Source organism: Neurospora hispaniola, assembly GCF_033458365.1.
Source record: "Neurospora hispaniola strain FGSC 10403 chromosome Unknown B0T23scaffold_8, whole genome shotgun sequence".
Classification (NCBI taxonomy): Eukaryota; Fungi; Ascomycota; class Sordariomycetes; order Sordariales; family Sordariaceae; genus Neurospora; species Neurospora hispaniola.
The window spans coordinates 2,242,971-2,258,317 of NW_026944413.1; the positions used below are offsets into that span (position 1 = coordinate 2,242,971).

A 15,347-nucleotide genomic window follows, 5' to 3' on the forward strand; every position below is an offset into this window, starting at 1 on the left:
GGAATCTTATTATCTTATTTTAATTAGCCGGGATTTTTAGTAAAATAATGTTAATTAGTCTAATATCGTAGGACCGGACGGGTTCCATCCGAGCGGAACCGTAGCTCTAGAATGGATTTCGGAGGTAGGGTTCCAATTCCTAAACCCTATTAGAGCGGGAGCGGGGCGGAGGCGGCCGGTGCTTCTTCGAGTAGGATGAGATTTTTAACACGTGCCCAGTTACGTGCACCTAGGGTTCTAGACTAGGGTGGGCCCCCACATTTGATTACGCTGTAACGCTTAGTGGAGCAACAGCGGGGAAGATCTTTTATCCGATCCGGCGGCGAAAAACCGGATAAAAGAGGGGGGGGGAGCGGGATTCAAACCCACGACCTTTCGAATAAAACCGAAAGGGGGCCAAGCTCAGATCTTCCCAACTGAGCTATCCCCCCTTTACTATAATTAAATTCCTCCTTAATTACCTCCTTTCGTATATATTTTAGTAAGAATAGTTTGTGTTTGTAAATTTCGCCGAATAAAATTCAATAGGAAATTACCCTCCTATCCCTACCGGGTTCTATTACTAAAACTACCTCTTTTATAATTAAATTTGTATTTTTATTATATTTTTCCTTACTACCCCTTTATCGGCGGTTATTATTATAATTACCCTTTTACTAACCGTAACTACATTGGCCCGTACTAAGTACTATCCTAAATATAATATTACTAAATTTATTAGCGAAAATTTCTTATAATTGTAGAATTATTTCTATAATATCGATATATATTTTTAAAAATACTTCCGTACTTCCCTCTTATTCGCTATTAATTATATTAAGGGTAATTTTAAAAATATATAAATTAAATATATATTAATTCTCTATAATAAGCCTAGGTATAATATTATTCGTAATATGCCTATATAGAATAATTTCCGTACTTTCTTAGAGATTGAATATAATAATAATACCTAGGCTATTAAATAATCCGCTTTTAATAAATTCGAATATATATAATAAAATACTTTAAAAACTGTTTATAACTTCTATAACTACTATTATACTAAAAAATTCAATCTATTATATAACTAACCAAAATATACTCGGGTCGTTACTTAAGCTAACCGGTTGCGCCCCCTCTTTAAATAAAGCGTCCTTTCGACGGCCGGTATTAATATAATAAACGAAGTAATAACGTATATAGAATAGTTAAAAAGCTTAAAAAATATCGAACCGTCCGTATCGCATTACCAATATTAAATATCTTTAGGGTATAATCTATCGTCTTCTTCGTTTTCGCACCTTCCCACCTCCTCTTCGAATATCCCTTTTTAATTGTCCTATAGTAATAACCCTTCCAATTTTCCCCATTGCCCCCCTACTACTTTTTAAATAAATCTTAATTTTATTTATTCCCTTTATTATTAAAAAAATTATACGTATAGTAAATATACCTAACCGAAGCTACCAAATACCTATTATAAATATAGTATAATAGGCTATTTCGTAGCAGTATACCCGAACTAAACCTATTACAATTACAATCAGGTTGGCTATCTAGTATAGAATTACCCTATCCCTACAAATACCCCCTTATATAAAGCGAACGCCGAATTAATCGCAGTTAGAGTAGTAATTGTAACCGCTTAGGACAATATAAGTAAATTACAAATATACTTAAAAACGAGGTTATTAGTAAAGATTTATAGAAATTAGTAAAATATATAAAAATTAATAAATTTAAGTATAGAATTAAACCTAATTAGTAGGTATCTACTCCTATCGGATATAAAAATTAATCTAATACCCTATTATCTTATTAATTTCTCCCTTCGGCTTATTCCTATATATAATACGATTACCCATCTTATTAAAATATATAACTCTTATAATATTAAATAGATAAAACGAATTACTTTTACTATAATTAAATCCCCGGCCGTAGAAATTATCTTTAATTACCCCTAATTTTATAAATAGAACCCCAATATTAATTAATAATAATAATTATTTTAATTTCGTATTGAGGCCGGTAATTTTATATTAAATATAGTATTAGCGAAGGAAATATATAATGCCGTAGCCGTCCTAGTGGGGCTATAATAGGACTTAATTCTACTATTAAACCCTTAAGAAATAGTAAGGGTAGAAAAGAATTTCCGCCCTCCTATATATATAAATATCCTATTCGAAATCCCCTCTTCCTTAATATTAAAGTTTGTAACCCTACCTATTGTAATAGAATCGGCCAAATCGCCTCCAATCCCTACCCTCCTAATTAAAGTTTTTCGAATAGTATTCAATAACGTTTACCCTACTCTAATACCCCCTACGGAACTAACGTTACTATAACCCTTAGAATTATTAAAGGAAATAAAAGACGAACCCGCCGTCCCCGAGCCGATTATCCCGCTGAAATATAAAGAATTTTAATTAGTATTCGAAACTTTAATTATACTCCTACCCTAATATAATCGGTTAAAATATTGTATTAATTTAATCGAAGGGGAATCGGCGCCTTAGGGACTGATTTATACGTTAAATATTAAGGAGTTAGAAGTATTATACGAATAATTAGTGGAAATACTCTAAAAAGGGTAGATTCGTCCCTCTATTAATTTAGCGGGCGCTCTTATTATCTTTATTCTAAAGAAAAATAGAAAATTAAGGCTCTATATCGATTTTAAAATACTAAATAAAATTATAAAGAAGAATCGAATAATATTACCCCTTATTTAAGAAATTCTAAATCGGTTATCGTCGGCTAAAGTCTTTATAAAGTTGGATTTAAAGGATATATACTATAAGATTCGGATTCGAAAAGGAAATAAAGAGAAGACGGCGTTTTATATAAAGTACGGGTACTATAAATTTTTAATTATATTAATAGGATTAGCGAATATACCGGTAATATTTTAAACGTATATTAATAATATATTAGCAAGGTTAATAAATACTATATATATTACTTACTTTAATAATATTCTAATTTATAATAAAAATAAAAAAAACTATATTAACCATATTAAGGAAGTCCTTTAACGACTGTAAAATTATAACCTTTATATAAACTTAAATAAATATAAATTTTATATAAAGCGAATATTATTCCTAAAATATATTATTTCCCCGGAAGGTATAGTAATAGATTTAAAAAGGGTAGTAGCAATAGTAGAATAAGAGGCTCCAGCAAGCGTTTACAATATCTAGGTCTTCTTAAGGTTTATAAGATTCTATTAACGTTTTGTAATATTATATTCTAAAGTAATTATATTCTTAATAGAATTATTAAAGGGGGATAAATAAAAGCTATTCGAACTTACAAAAGAAATAGAAAAAGTATTCGTAGAATTTAAAAAACAATTCTAAGAAGCCCCTATATTGCGTTACTTTAACCTAACGTTACAAATCCGAATAGAGACAGATATATCGGACTTTACAATCGGGGTAATTCTTATATAATTATATAATAATAAATAATACCCGGTAGCTTTCTTTTTGAGGAAGAAATTGCCGGAGGAAATTAAGTATAAAGTTGGGGATAAAGAGTTATTAATAGTTGTAGGAGTGTTAAAAGTATAGAAGTAATATTTATTATATACGAATAAACTATTCCTAATAATTATAGATTATTTAAACCTATAGTATTTTTAAAAAAAGGAATAGGCTAACGTAAGGTAGAATCGGTAAATATTAAAATTAATAATATATAACTTTAAAATTAAATATCGTCCGGGAAAATTAAATCCGGCAGATAAGCTATCGAAGAAGCCGTAATTACAAAGAGAAGAATAAGAAATAAAGGGCAACTACCTATTAGTAAAAATTATTAAAGGGGGCGAAGAAAAGGGTTAGATAATAAAAAAAAGTTAAATAGCAAGGGCGTTAATAAGACGGATAATTTTAATTAAAAAGGAGATTTAAAAAATAATAATAAAAAAGAGGGAATAGTAATAGGATATAAATAAAATAAAAGAGGGTTAAGTATTAGAAAATAAAAAGGTCGAATTATAGGAAGAAAAATAAAATTCGTAGGGGGAGGACGAATTAAATAAGGAGGAAAGGAAGCGAAAGGGAATTGAAAATAATAGTAAAAAGGATAAAGTAGCGAGGAAAAGGGTAAAATTTATAAGCGAAACCGCTATTAAATTAGGGAAAGAGGACGAAGGTATTATTATAGGAAATATAAATAGATATACAATAGTAGCGAAAGTATAAAAGGATAAAGAGTAATTACTATTATTAGGATAATAATTATTAAAGGTATAGAAGAAAGACCTATTTATTATTAAAAAAATATAGAAGAATAGTAAAGGGAGGAGACGGGTAAAGAATTAAAAAATAGGGGAAAATAAAACTCTACAATATCGATACTAAATCTATATCCTAGAATAGATATAGGCCGAACTACTCTACGCTTACTACAATATAGTAATAATAGAATACCCGGGCTAAAGGAAGATATTAAAATATATTAATTAATTTTATTATTAGCCTACTATTGCAACTAATATCGAATCACACATCCGTAAATATCTAGCGTATTAAAAGGCTAAGCTTTGTAATTACTAATTATATAAATTATTAAAGTTGTTATTTATCCCTACTATCCTTTAATAAAATATTTTATATAATTTTATTACTGGAATACTAAAATTATTTAACCCTATATTTAATCGGACCTACAATACAATCTTTATTATTATTAATTACTTTACTAAATATATTTTATACATCCCTATACAAAAAATAATTAATATTTAATAATTTATATTCCTCTTCTAATAAAATGTCTTCTAATAATTTAACTTCCCGGATTCGATTATATTGGATAAAAATAGCCTTTTTATAAATTAATTTTAAAAAATTTACTATAAACTCCTAAATATTTATAAACGCTTTAATATAGCCTAATACCCCTAAATAGATAGATAAATAGAGAAGTAAAATTAAAATTTAAAATTATACCTCTAAATCTTCTATAATATAAAGTAAATCGATTAGGCCGAAAAAATTATACTAGTACAATAAACATACAATAATCATTTCCACACCGCCATTAGAAAATCCCCCTCGGAACTACTCTTCGGGTATTATTTTTGGAGACTAGTAGACCCGGAGCGAGGGCGGAAAATAATCCTTCTAATAGCAACTACTAATTAAATTAACGAACTATCTTGTAGGTAATTAAAAATCGTAGCGGCCTTAGAAATTATTAATTAAAAATATATAAAATAATATAATAAAATTCGGAAGTTAAAGGAATTTAACATTAAAAACTAAATTTTACTCAATATGAAATATATTAAATAATACCGTCCAAATACTAAATTAATAAACAAATTTTTAAAACCCTTCCAAATTACCGAAATCGTCGGGGAGAAGAAGATAGTATACCGACTCACACTCCCCGCACATTACTAAATCCACCTAATATTCCCTATTACTCTACTAGAACTGTACTATAAGGATCCCGCTACAGCAACACCGTAAAAAGAAATTATAAATATTAAGAAAAATAATATTTAGTATAAAATCAAGGCAATTATAAAATATTATAAATCCAGTCGCTAATATTAATTCTAGGTTAAATAGAAGGGGTATCCGGATAACAAGAATTTATAAGTTTTATAAAAGAATATAAATTACCCAAACCTTCTTAAAGAATACAAAGTTAAAGAAATACAACGGTAGTGTACTAGCAGCGGGCCGATTATTAAGTTAATAAAAGTTAATTAAATAGTAGGAAGAGAATAAATTATATAAAAATCCAAAGTAGAAATGCAAAACGTAGATATAAGCTACAAAGTAGAAACGTAAAACGCAAACGTAAAACGCAAAACGCAAACGCAAAACACAAATGTAAAATATAAAACGCAAATATAAGACATAGACGTAAAACGCAAAATACAAATGCAAGACGCAGATGTAAGACGCAAAATACAAACGCAAAACACAAATGTAAGACGCAAACGTAAGACGTAAAACACAAACGTAAAACGCAAAACACAAATATAAAATACAAATGTAAAACGTAAAATACAAATACAAAATATAAATGTAAAATGTAAAATGTAAATGTAAAATGCAAACGTAAAATATAAATGTAAAACGCAAAATATAAATACAAAATATAAATATAAAATACAAATGTAAAACGCAAAATACAAATATAAAATACAAACGTAAGATATAAACGTAAAGTGTAAAGTAGGGATATAAAAATAGAAATGTAAAACGGAAATATAAAGTAGAAATGCTAGAGGGGACGAAAAATAGAAAAAGAAGGTAGTTTAATTTAATATAGGATATTAATAAAGTGCTAAATAGAATATAGCCCGCATTTTCCATTATCGCCCCAAACGAAAAAATCCTTAGTAGTGTCCGTTATTATTAATATAAGATTGGAACCTACAATTTTAAGAGAAATATTCCTGCGTACTACCGTACTTATTAATAATATTTATAGATACTACTTTATATTATTTATTTATAGTCCTCCCTTGCGAATTTTAATAATTCGTCTAATTTCTTATTTATAAATATTAACCTCCTATTAACCGTTTAATATTAAAGACCCTAATTATAATTAAGGGAGGGGGTAATATAAATAAGAGAATTTAATATAGAAATATTTATAAGAGAGCCGCTATTACTAATAATAAGACTGCTAGTAAGGATTACCGGATCGATATTAATATTAATATCACTAATACTATAATAGTTAAATTTCGAATAACCTTTACAATCGAAATTCCTAGTTCGGAATATACTAAATAATATTATAGGGAGACTATTATTAATAAAATACGCCTATATTGTAACCCAAAACGCTACTATAAATTAATATAACCGCTATAGGAGGGGGGTAAGTAAGGGGCTATTAATATTAATAAAACGTACAATTTCGGCCGCTATATTCTATATATCGTTCTAAAGGTTATAAATATTATAAGGGACTTCAAGTATATAATAGTGTAGTGATAGTGAATACTGCGATCTTTCGTTGAATTCTGGAAGGAGAAGACGTTAATAAAAAAAAAAAAAAAAAAAAAAAAAAAAAAAAAAAAAAAAAAAAAAAAAAAAAAAAAAAAAAAAAAAAAAAAAAAAAAAAAAAAAAAAAAAATAGGGGAAATAATAAAGGGAAGATAGCGTACCTTTAGTCTAGCAAATATACGTACCAATTAAACAGAATACTTCGTATAAATTTAGGGTTAGAACGCTAGCGAACGCTTAGGCTAAAATAATATTATATCCTAAATAAGCGAGGGGGCGGACATTACTAAAAAATAGGAAAGGAGTAGCCGATTAAAGGTTAATTATAGGCGTAAAGTAAGAGGAAGGAGAAGACGGAGCGAAAAGGAAGAAAATAGGGAAGAAAAAGCGAATATACTAATTAAATTTATAAGGGAAATAGGGATTAATATGTAAATATACAATAAAGATACATACGTCCGTAGCAGGGGGTAATTCAAGCAAGGGGGCAAATAAGGCAGCCGCGGAGCTAGGAGAAGGGGTAGCGGATATAATTGTAAAAATAAAAATAGGAGGAAAAAAAGAGAAAAAGCGAAGAGGGTAGGCGGAAGGGACGTTATATAAACGAAGGAAGAAATCCTTATACAAATACAAATCGAAATAAGTAAATATAATTCAAAGTAGGTAAGTATAAAATAACGTAGGGTAAATAGAATATTAAACAATTATATAAATAATAGAAGGGGGTAAATAGAAAGATAAAATAAAGATAATAATTAAAAGGAGAAGAATAGAATAAATAAGTAGTAGCAATGGCCGTAAAAAGGTAGGAAAGAAGGCGAATAATAAAAAGGTATATACTTTAAACTATAATAGGAAGAGTAAAGGAAATAATTAAAAATTATACTATTAGAAAAGAAGGAATAATATAAGGAATAAAGCGAAAGTAATAAGAAAATAATTAAGAAGGAATAATATAAGTAAAGGAAATTTATAGAAGAAATAATATATAGAATTATAGGAAGCGGAGGATAGAAATAAAAATTCTAAGGATAGAACCTATAAGGAAGGAGATTATATCCAAGTATTATAATAAACCGTAGTAGGTACGAATAATAGAGAATAACCTACGAGAGGAGCTTCGGGTTTCAATTACGTAAATATTCCGAAGTAGGTGTAAATAACGGAGGGTACCCTACAAAAATATTAAACCGCACCGTAAATATAAATAATAGAGAATATTCGGGGGAAGGAATTATAGGGCGTAATTATATTAATATTCTAAAATACTTATTAATACTCTTAAATTTAGAATAATACTCCTCATTAGGCAAAATAAAGCTTACTACCTCGTACGCCTACGGAATAACAGTTTTAATAATAATTGGGAACCTAACTAATTTTTTAAATCTAATACCAATTTTATATCCGTATTAGAATTTATAAGAATAAATATTATAATACTAATATTCTAACAGGTAATACGCTAACGCTTTAAATCTAATACCAGTTTCGTATCCGCACTAAAATTTATAAGAATAGATATTACAATACCAATATTCTAATAGACAATTTTATATCCATATTTGGAACTTATAAAAATAAATATCACAATACTAATATTCTAACGAACGGCTCGCCGTATTTAAAATTTATAAAAATAGATATTACAATACCGATATTCTAATAGCCAGCTTCGTATCTATATTTAAAATTCATAAAAATAAACATCACAATACCAATATTCTAGCGGACGACTCGCCGTATTAGAAACTTATAAAAATAAACATTATAATACTAATATTCTAACGGCCGGCTTCGTATTTATATTTAGAGTTCGGGAAAATAGACATTATAATACTAATATTCTAGTAGGCAGTTTCGTATCTATATTTAAAATTTAAAAAAAGGGACATTATAATATTAATATTCTAGCGGGCGGCTCGCTAGTAGTGAAATAGCTACAATATCCGGGATATAACGTTAATAACTATTATAAATAACGGCTCGTCTAAACTAAGAAGCAAAGATATCGTACCTTCACCAGCAACGCAACCCGACAATACTACAATAATACAATACTAACGCCCTTCACTACTTAACCGGAATTTACTACAAATTATAAAGGTTCTAAGGACGGAACCTATAAAGGGGAGGGTTGTATTAAAAGACTCAAAACTCGTACATAGAAGTATCTTAACGGCTACTACTCCCCTTCGTCAACCGACACGTAGGATTACTAATAATAACGCCTATATCAGGTCGGATTTGCAAGAAGGATAATCCGGCACTATACCGAGGCGTTAAACTAGTATAAAGTTCTATAATACTTATTAACAAATAAACAGAATTTACACAAATATAAAAGAGGTTTAATAGGGCGTATCTTATTATAATCGGTAGCTATTAATATATCTTTAAATTAACCCCTAACTACTATCCCCTACGTATAGCCGCGACTATAGTCACCTCAGCCTACCTTTCGCCTACGTTCCTAATAAATACGCGACGTACGGCACTCGTACTATTAAAACCGAATCGGGACTAGCGTAACGCTATTTCTATTATTAAGGGCAACAGCCTTTTAATAGGCAGCGTACGGCTAGTAACGCGTCTTAGCGAGCGCAAACGTATAGCGATACTACTACGGTAGGGGAGCGGGGAGCTTGTAATACTTTTATTTTATTTGCAATTGAGGTCAATTGCGTTTTAAGGCCGGGGGTACTGTCACGGCACCATATAACATAGTCCCGTCCCTCTCGGCGTTCCGCCACCGCAACCTAACCGTCCTTTAATCAATTCTATCGAGTCTCTACTTAATTTATATATATAGTTTAGGAATAGAATTTTCGTTACTCTCTTCTAATCTTCTCCCCTTCGTACAATATTACGTCTTCTCCAAGTCCTTCCTAGTCGGCATCGTGACAGTTGCCTTCTAAAATTGCCTTCTAAAGTTGCCTTCTAGAGTTGTCTGGCTAATTTGCCTTGCTAATTTACCTCACTAATTTACCTCATTAATTTGCCTCACTCATTTGCCTCGCTCATTTGCCTCGCTCATTTGCCTTGCTTATTTGCCTTGCTTATTTGCCTCGCTCATTTGCTGCGCTAATTTGCTTAGCTAATTCGCCTTTCTAATTTTCCTTATACTTTTTCTTACTAACTTACTTTGTTAATTTTCCATACTAACTTACTATCTCAATTTTTCTTACTAATTTGCCTTATTTATTTGCCTATCTAACTTGCCATTCAAACTCGCCTTTGCAATTCAGTCTCTATTACATTAACCCCCTCTGCCTTCGCTCCTCTGCTCCAAATAAAATGTGGGTCTCCTCAAACTTTCTTCGGGGAGGGGAGTGGGGTGGGTTTTGGAAGTTAAAGTGGGTCTACTATCAGACACTAAGACTATTGCAATTGACCTCCATAATTCACCTGCATAACCTACCTTTGCAATTTGCTTCGCGATTTGCTTTTCTTCTTGCAAGCCTACTATAAAGATAAGTTGCTTCCCGTCATTTGCTTTTTTTTATTAACCTACCGTAGACAAATTTCTCCTCTCCTCTTGTAAACTTCCTATAATTTGCTTTTCCTCTGGCTACCTAATCTAGAGGTAACGTACCTTTAAGATGATTTTCTTCACATGATCTGCCTCCCCTTTGTCACCCTACCGCGACTATCTTTCCTGTCCTTTTTTGGCATCTGACAGGACTGGGCCTCGATAACCCCCCACATTCGACCAAATGGGAGTTGACATGACAATGCACCAGGTGTTAGTACACATGGGATGTGCACCAATTGGTGCTGTAAGTACTACAACTTTCACACACGATTTTCACCGCTACGCCTACCGATAAAGGTACGAGGTTCCAGGCTGCCAGGGTCCATTCTTTGCTGTGCTCCTGTTGTGGTAGACCACTCATGTTCGGCGTGGTGACAGCTTCAACCGGCATGCATAGTTGCATACTCACATACGGAGCGACAAAGTGGACGTTTGGTCACTGAAAAATTTTCATCAGAGCGCAATGGATAGCAGATAACCATATCTACACATTCTGGTATATATGAAGGCACGACCACACTACTCACGGCATGTTTACCTCTCCCCAATTCGCATTTCACTTTCACAACAACTCCCTGTCCAATTCTGTCTGTTCCCAATCAATCATACTCCCGACTCATTCTCAAGATGTCGCCAGCCCACTCCCCGGACCACCAGCTCCCTTTGCCCTCGGACGAAGCAGATGGCATGCGCCAAACAGTCCTGGCCGATGATAGCAGCTCCGGTCAACCACCCATGTACAACTCGCCAGCTGATTGCGGCGTGAATGAATCATCCCCCAGCTTCATCTCCGGCGAACATCAGCAGACTCACATGGGTTATCATGATTGCCAAACGGGGATGATCCAAGGCGAGCATCATGGACGGGCCATGCCCATGATGCAGAACATGCAAGGAGCACCAAGCTTTTATTCGCCATCGTACCTTGCTGCCGTGGATGCTGGGCCGCAATATTCTTCTGGTTTCCCCCAGTTTGGCCAGGCCGGATGCTTCGCGTCCCAAGAGGCAGCGGGCATGCCGCAGATTTCCACAATGATCCTACCTTACAATGGCAGAGCGAGAACGTCGACGTCCACTCGGGGTCACACGGAGTCTAAGTGGACGGACGCGCACGCCGAGGTTCTCCGCCAAGGCAAGCAAGCGGGCAAGTCGGTCCCGGACATCATCAAAGATCTCTACCAGATCGACGGCGTGGAAAGAACACCGAACCAGGTGTCCAAGAGATGGGCAAGAATGAGGGAAAATTGTGTGAAGAAACATGTCAGTACTTACCACATATTGCTTGCTCATTCAGCTACATTGTCAACCAATGTCTCACTCTGCGGAGAGCAAGCCCCGCTGGCACTCCTTTCCCCACATTTGCAGGACATGGACTCGATTGTCCACGCTGTATGTCCAGAAATGGTTCGAATGCTCTTTGGTGAGCTGTCCAACCTCGATGTTGCTGGTATGCCCAACTTTGGTGTCCACCTGGCCGCAGCCGAGCGCCAGGCTAAAAGCATCATGGGAAAGCACGTGGCGAAGGGCGTGAAAGAAGTCGTTTTGAGTATCTCCAGCAAGGAAGTGTTGCGCTCCGAGTAAGGGCGACGCTTCCCACCGGAATCCATGCGTGGTTTCCGTCGTCGCTGATTTTTTGATTTTGAAAAGTTGATCCATTTCTCGTTGCCGCATTGGTTCCTTGTTTCATTGATTCGCGGCGCGCTGCGATGCCTCGTCGTTATGTCACGTCATTGTGTTGCGTCGTCGGGTCGGGCCGTCGCGCCTAATCGCCGCGGTTTCGTCAGGTTGCTCGTCCTCGCCGATGTATCTGCTGTTGCTTGTCTAAAAGTTAGCCTAGAATCAATTTCCTTGCGCTTGCCCAACACTGACCTTAACGTGATGAACTACACAAGTTTGTGGCGCTTTGCCGAGATTCATGATGATGGGAAGCCCGAAAGGGAAGAAGGGAGGAAACAGCAGTTGAGGTTTGGATAATGTTAAGGCGGGGGTGGCACGTGCACCAGTCAGCACCCGCAATAAGCCCCACGGGGAAAGCGGTACTACGGTGGATATGTAAGTAACTAGCAATTAAACACCGCTAAGTACATACCTCAAAATCATACCTTCTTTTCTTTAAATTGGGGCAGGAACGAAGATTCTCGTCATCCTGGGCTCGCCTCGGCCATCTTGGGGCGTTTGCAAGTACAACAAGAACCTTCTACTTGTCCATTCACTTTGTCCTCTTGAGAGCCGCTCGCAATATCCAGATCCCGGTGTATCGGTGATAACGGTGCAATCTTCTGCCGAAACATGTCACTTCATTGGCACTTTGATGTGCAGATAATGCAAGCCTTGTGCTTCAGCGATCATCGGCAGGCCCCGTTAGGCATGCCTGGCGCTGAGCCTTTGCATAAATGGCATCAAGCCAGGCACCACGCCGGCACCACGCCGCCGCTCCTCATCGACACAACGACACCGACCATGAACTTTTCACAGCTTGAAGCCACCAGCTAACTTAGGTAGGGGCCTCCCTCAACCAACAGTGCTGGATCTCATTGACAACAAGGCTGGGCCAGTTAGGTATCTGCTCTAAGATTTGGAACTATCTAGCCTTGTCCCCCCCTCTCAAGCATTGAAAGTCTCCCTATATTTCCGCTGTGGTAAGGTAGAGGTACCTTTGTGGTTGCTCATAAACGAGGAAACGCCAAAAGTTCCGAAAACCTGTCAAAACACCTTTAGTACCTCTAGGCTCAGGTCCATCTTGGCGCACCTCTTCTTGCCCCATTGTCCATTCATCAATGGGACATCTCGCCAGTCGTTTTATCGTCAAAAGCAACCACAACTGAAAAAACTGTACAGCAAAGATTTCGAGTGGAAATCCAAGCAGATCATCCCATCCCATCGTAACGACCCATGTCAATGTCAGTCCAGGATCACCGTACGCATCAAAATCCGCGTCCGCGTCCGGGTCAAAAAGTATCAGGGTTGTTATGGTGCATATTGATGTAACGAAAACGATGCCAGCCACGAGAAAGCCTGCCAACCCTCTAACGAACCTCTTCAGTATCTTGACTTCTCTCTGTTGATGGCCAGCATGGTTAGTCAAGGTAGGTACCTTAGTCTTTACCGAGCGATATGATACACCGGTCAAGGTCAAGTCAGAGCGGTCTACTTACACCTTGAACTTTTGCTCTTGTTGCATGTCTCTGGATCTCGACCATGGACGAAAGAAGACTGACCATGATGAGATTGACCCACGCCAGCATGGCAAGTCTAACGCCATGCGATGCCGTTGTCCCGAAGCTGTTAACTATCCAAAGAATGGAAAAGACAAAGACAAGCACCACGTTCCACAGAAGCGATAGCGTGCGCGCTCTGGGCAGGAAGACTTTGGGGAAGAATTGTTTGACCATCCAGAGCATGGGAATTGCCGTGAATAGCAACGTTCCCCAGGTGAAGGTTTGGATGGTACCCCAGAGGTGCTTCATGTCGCTACGGTCCATGTTCCATTCCATGGGGTATAGTTGGGATCTCTGTGGATCGGGGTCGGGATTCCTTACTTGCTTGATGGTGAAGGTAAGGTGGAGGGTGGAACGGACGATGGCCCACAGAGCGGCGTGGAGGATTAGCAAGTTGGCTGCAAGAATTTGACCTGGCTGGAACCTGTTAACCGTATTGCTGACACGGGTTTCCTCAAGAGTGTTGCGATTGCTCTTGTTCTTCTTGAGTTCCTTTTGAAGATGGCGCGCAACGGTAATTTGATGAAAGGTATAAAGGACGGTCAGTGTCGATCCAGCGATGGCTAACGAGTCACCAGTGATGAAAAATTTCAAAACGAATGACGCCAAAGCCATTTCTGCGGTTTGTATCAGAGAAAGTAAAGGTAGAGAGGTATGCCGTCGTTAAGGTTGACAGGGAGCGGTCAATGGGAGCTGTATTTGAAGTGCGGACATCGGCCGCACGCCAAATACATCGCGGCCAAAGCAGTAGGTACCTCTAGCAAATAACGAGGATATGGAAAGATTTCTAGTAACAAGGCTTTCTCGTTTAGGACACCAACTGTTTAATGGGAACCAGTCCCACCCCGTTCATCGCTCCGAACGTTTATGTCACACAACGTGGTAGGACCTTCGCACTGCCGCCGACCGGAGTAAGACATGGTTCTCCAATTACATCTTCCGCAACGCTCCAACTTAATTGATGCAGCAGTTCAAGCCGGGACTCATGAACGGCGCATCAGTATCACACCGACCAAGCAGCCAATGACACCACGGCAGTTGATCACTGAAACTTTCTCGCAGGTGTTGCACACTTCAGCTTCATACTGAAAATGGGGCGCAGCCCCTTTATGTTACATGAAATTCACGGCAAAGCAAGTGGGGGTGCCTATCTAGAGGTACAGTCTTCGTCGGCTGTGTCCGTTCCCGAAACCGGTAGAGGCTATGTAAGGTCATATCGTGGGCAGTGTTTTCGTTTTGTGCAAGCGTAGTGTAGTGATCGTTGGTAGCACAAAAATGTACGCGGGGTCAGGTCAAGTACCAAACCTGTCAAGTACTCGTGGATGCCTCTAGGGATGGGCTTTCAAGCTTTGAAAACCCAGAGTCGGTTTTTGTATTTGGACTCCCATCTTGTCCTCAATTCGCATGAGCTGCCAAAACTTGGTAGACATTCTTCTGCTCCATTCACGGTGCCTGTTTAGCAGACGATACCTCTATCGACCCCAGAAAGCCATTCCTACCTACCCGATGAAGCGATTTTCAACCTCTTTTAGTCGTCTAGGTGGATGGCGAGGAACTCTGAAGCTCCTGTGTGCTCTGTCTTGGCTGATGCTATCTGTCAATATAGTCGTCAGTCTC

The 15,347-nt window shown here is 36.3% G+C and overlaps 2 protein-coding genes and 1 pseudogene across 3 annotated transcripts; 1 reads left to right on the forward strand and 2 right to left on the reverse strand.

Annotated features, from left to right (window-relative positions):
- Nucleotides 1-344: 344 nt before the first annotated feature.
- B0T23DRAFT_t338 lies at nucleotides 345-431 on the reverse strand (annotated as a pseudogene). Its single transcript has one exon. The product of its transcript is annotated as a tRNA-OTHER (tRNA).
- A 10,708-nt stretch (nucleotides 432-11,139) lies between these two features.
- On the forward strand, nucleotides 11,140-12,093 carry B0T23DRAFT_325144 (uncharacterized protein; the record flags this gene model as incomplete). Its single annotated transcript, XM_062835484.1, has 2 exons — nucleotides 11,140-11,772; nucleotides 11,878-12,093. The coding sequence occupies 2 exons, from the start codon at nucleotides 11,140-11,142 to the stop codon at nucleotides 12,091-12,093; spliced, it is 849 nt and encodes a 282-aa protein (XP_062689477.1).
- Nucleotides 12,094-13,215: 1,122 nt separating this feature from the next.
- On the reverse strand, nucleotides 13,216-14,945 carry B0T23DRAFT_407800 (uncharacterized protein; the record flags this gene model as incomplete). Its single annotated transcript, XM_062839220.1, has 4 exons — nucleotides 13,216-13,298; nucleotides 13,670-14,347; nucleotides 14,740-14,815; nucleotides 14,892-14,945. The coding sequence occupies 4 exons, from the start codon at nucleotides 14,943-14,945 to the stop codon at nucleotides 13,216-13,218; spliced, it is 891 nt and encodes a 296-aa protein (XP_062689478.1).
- Nucleotides 14,946-15,347: the final 402 nt, after the last annotated feature.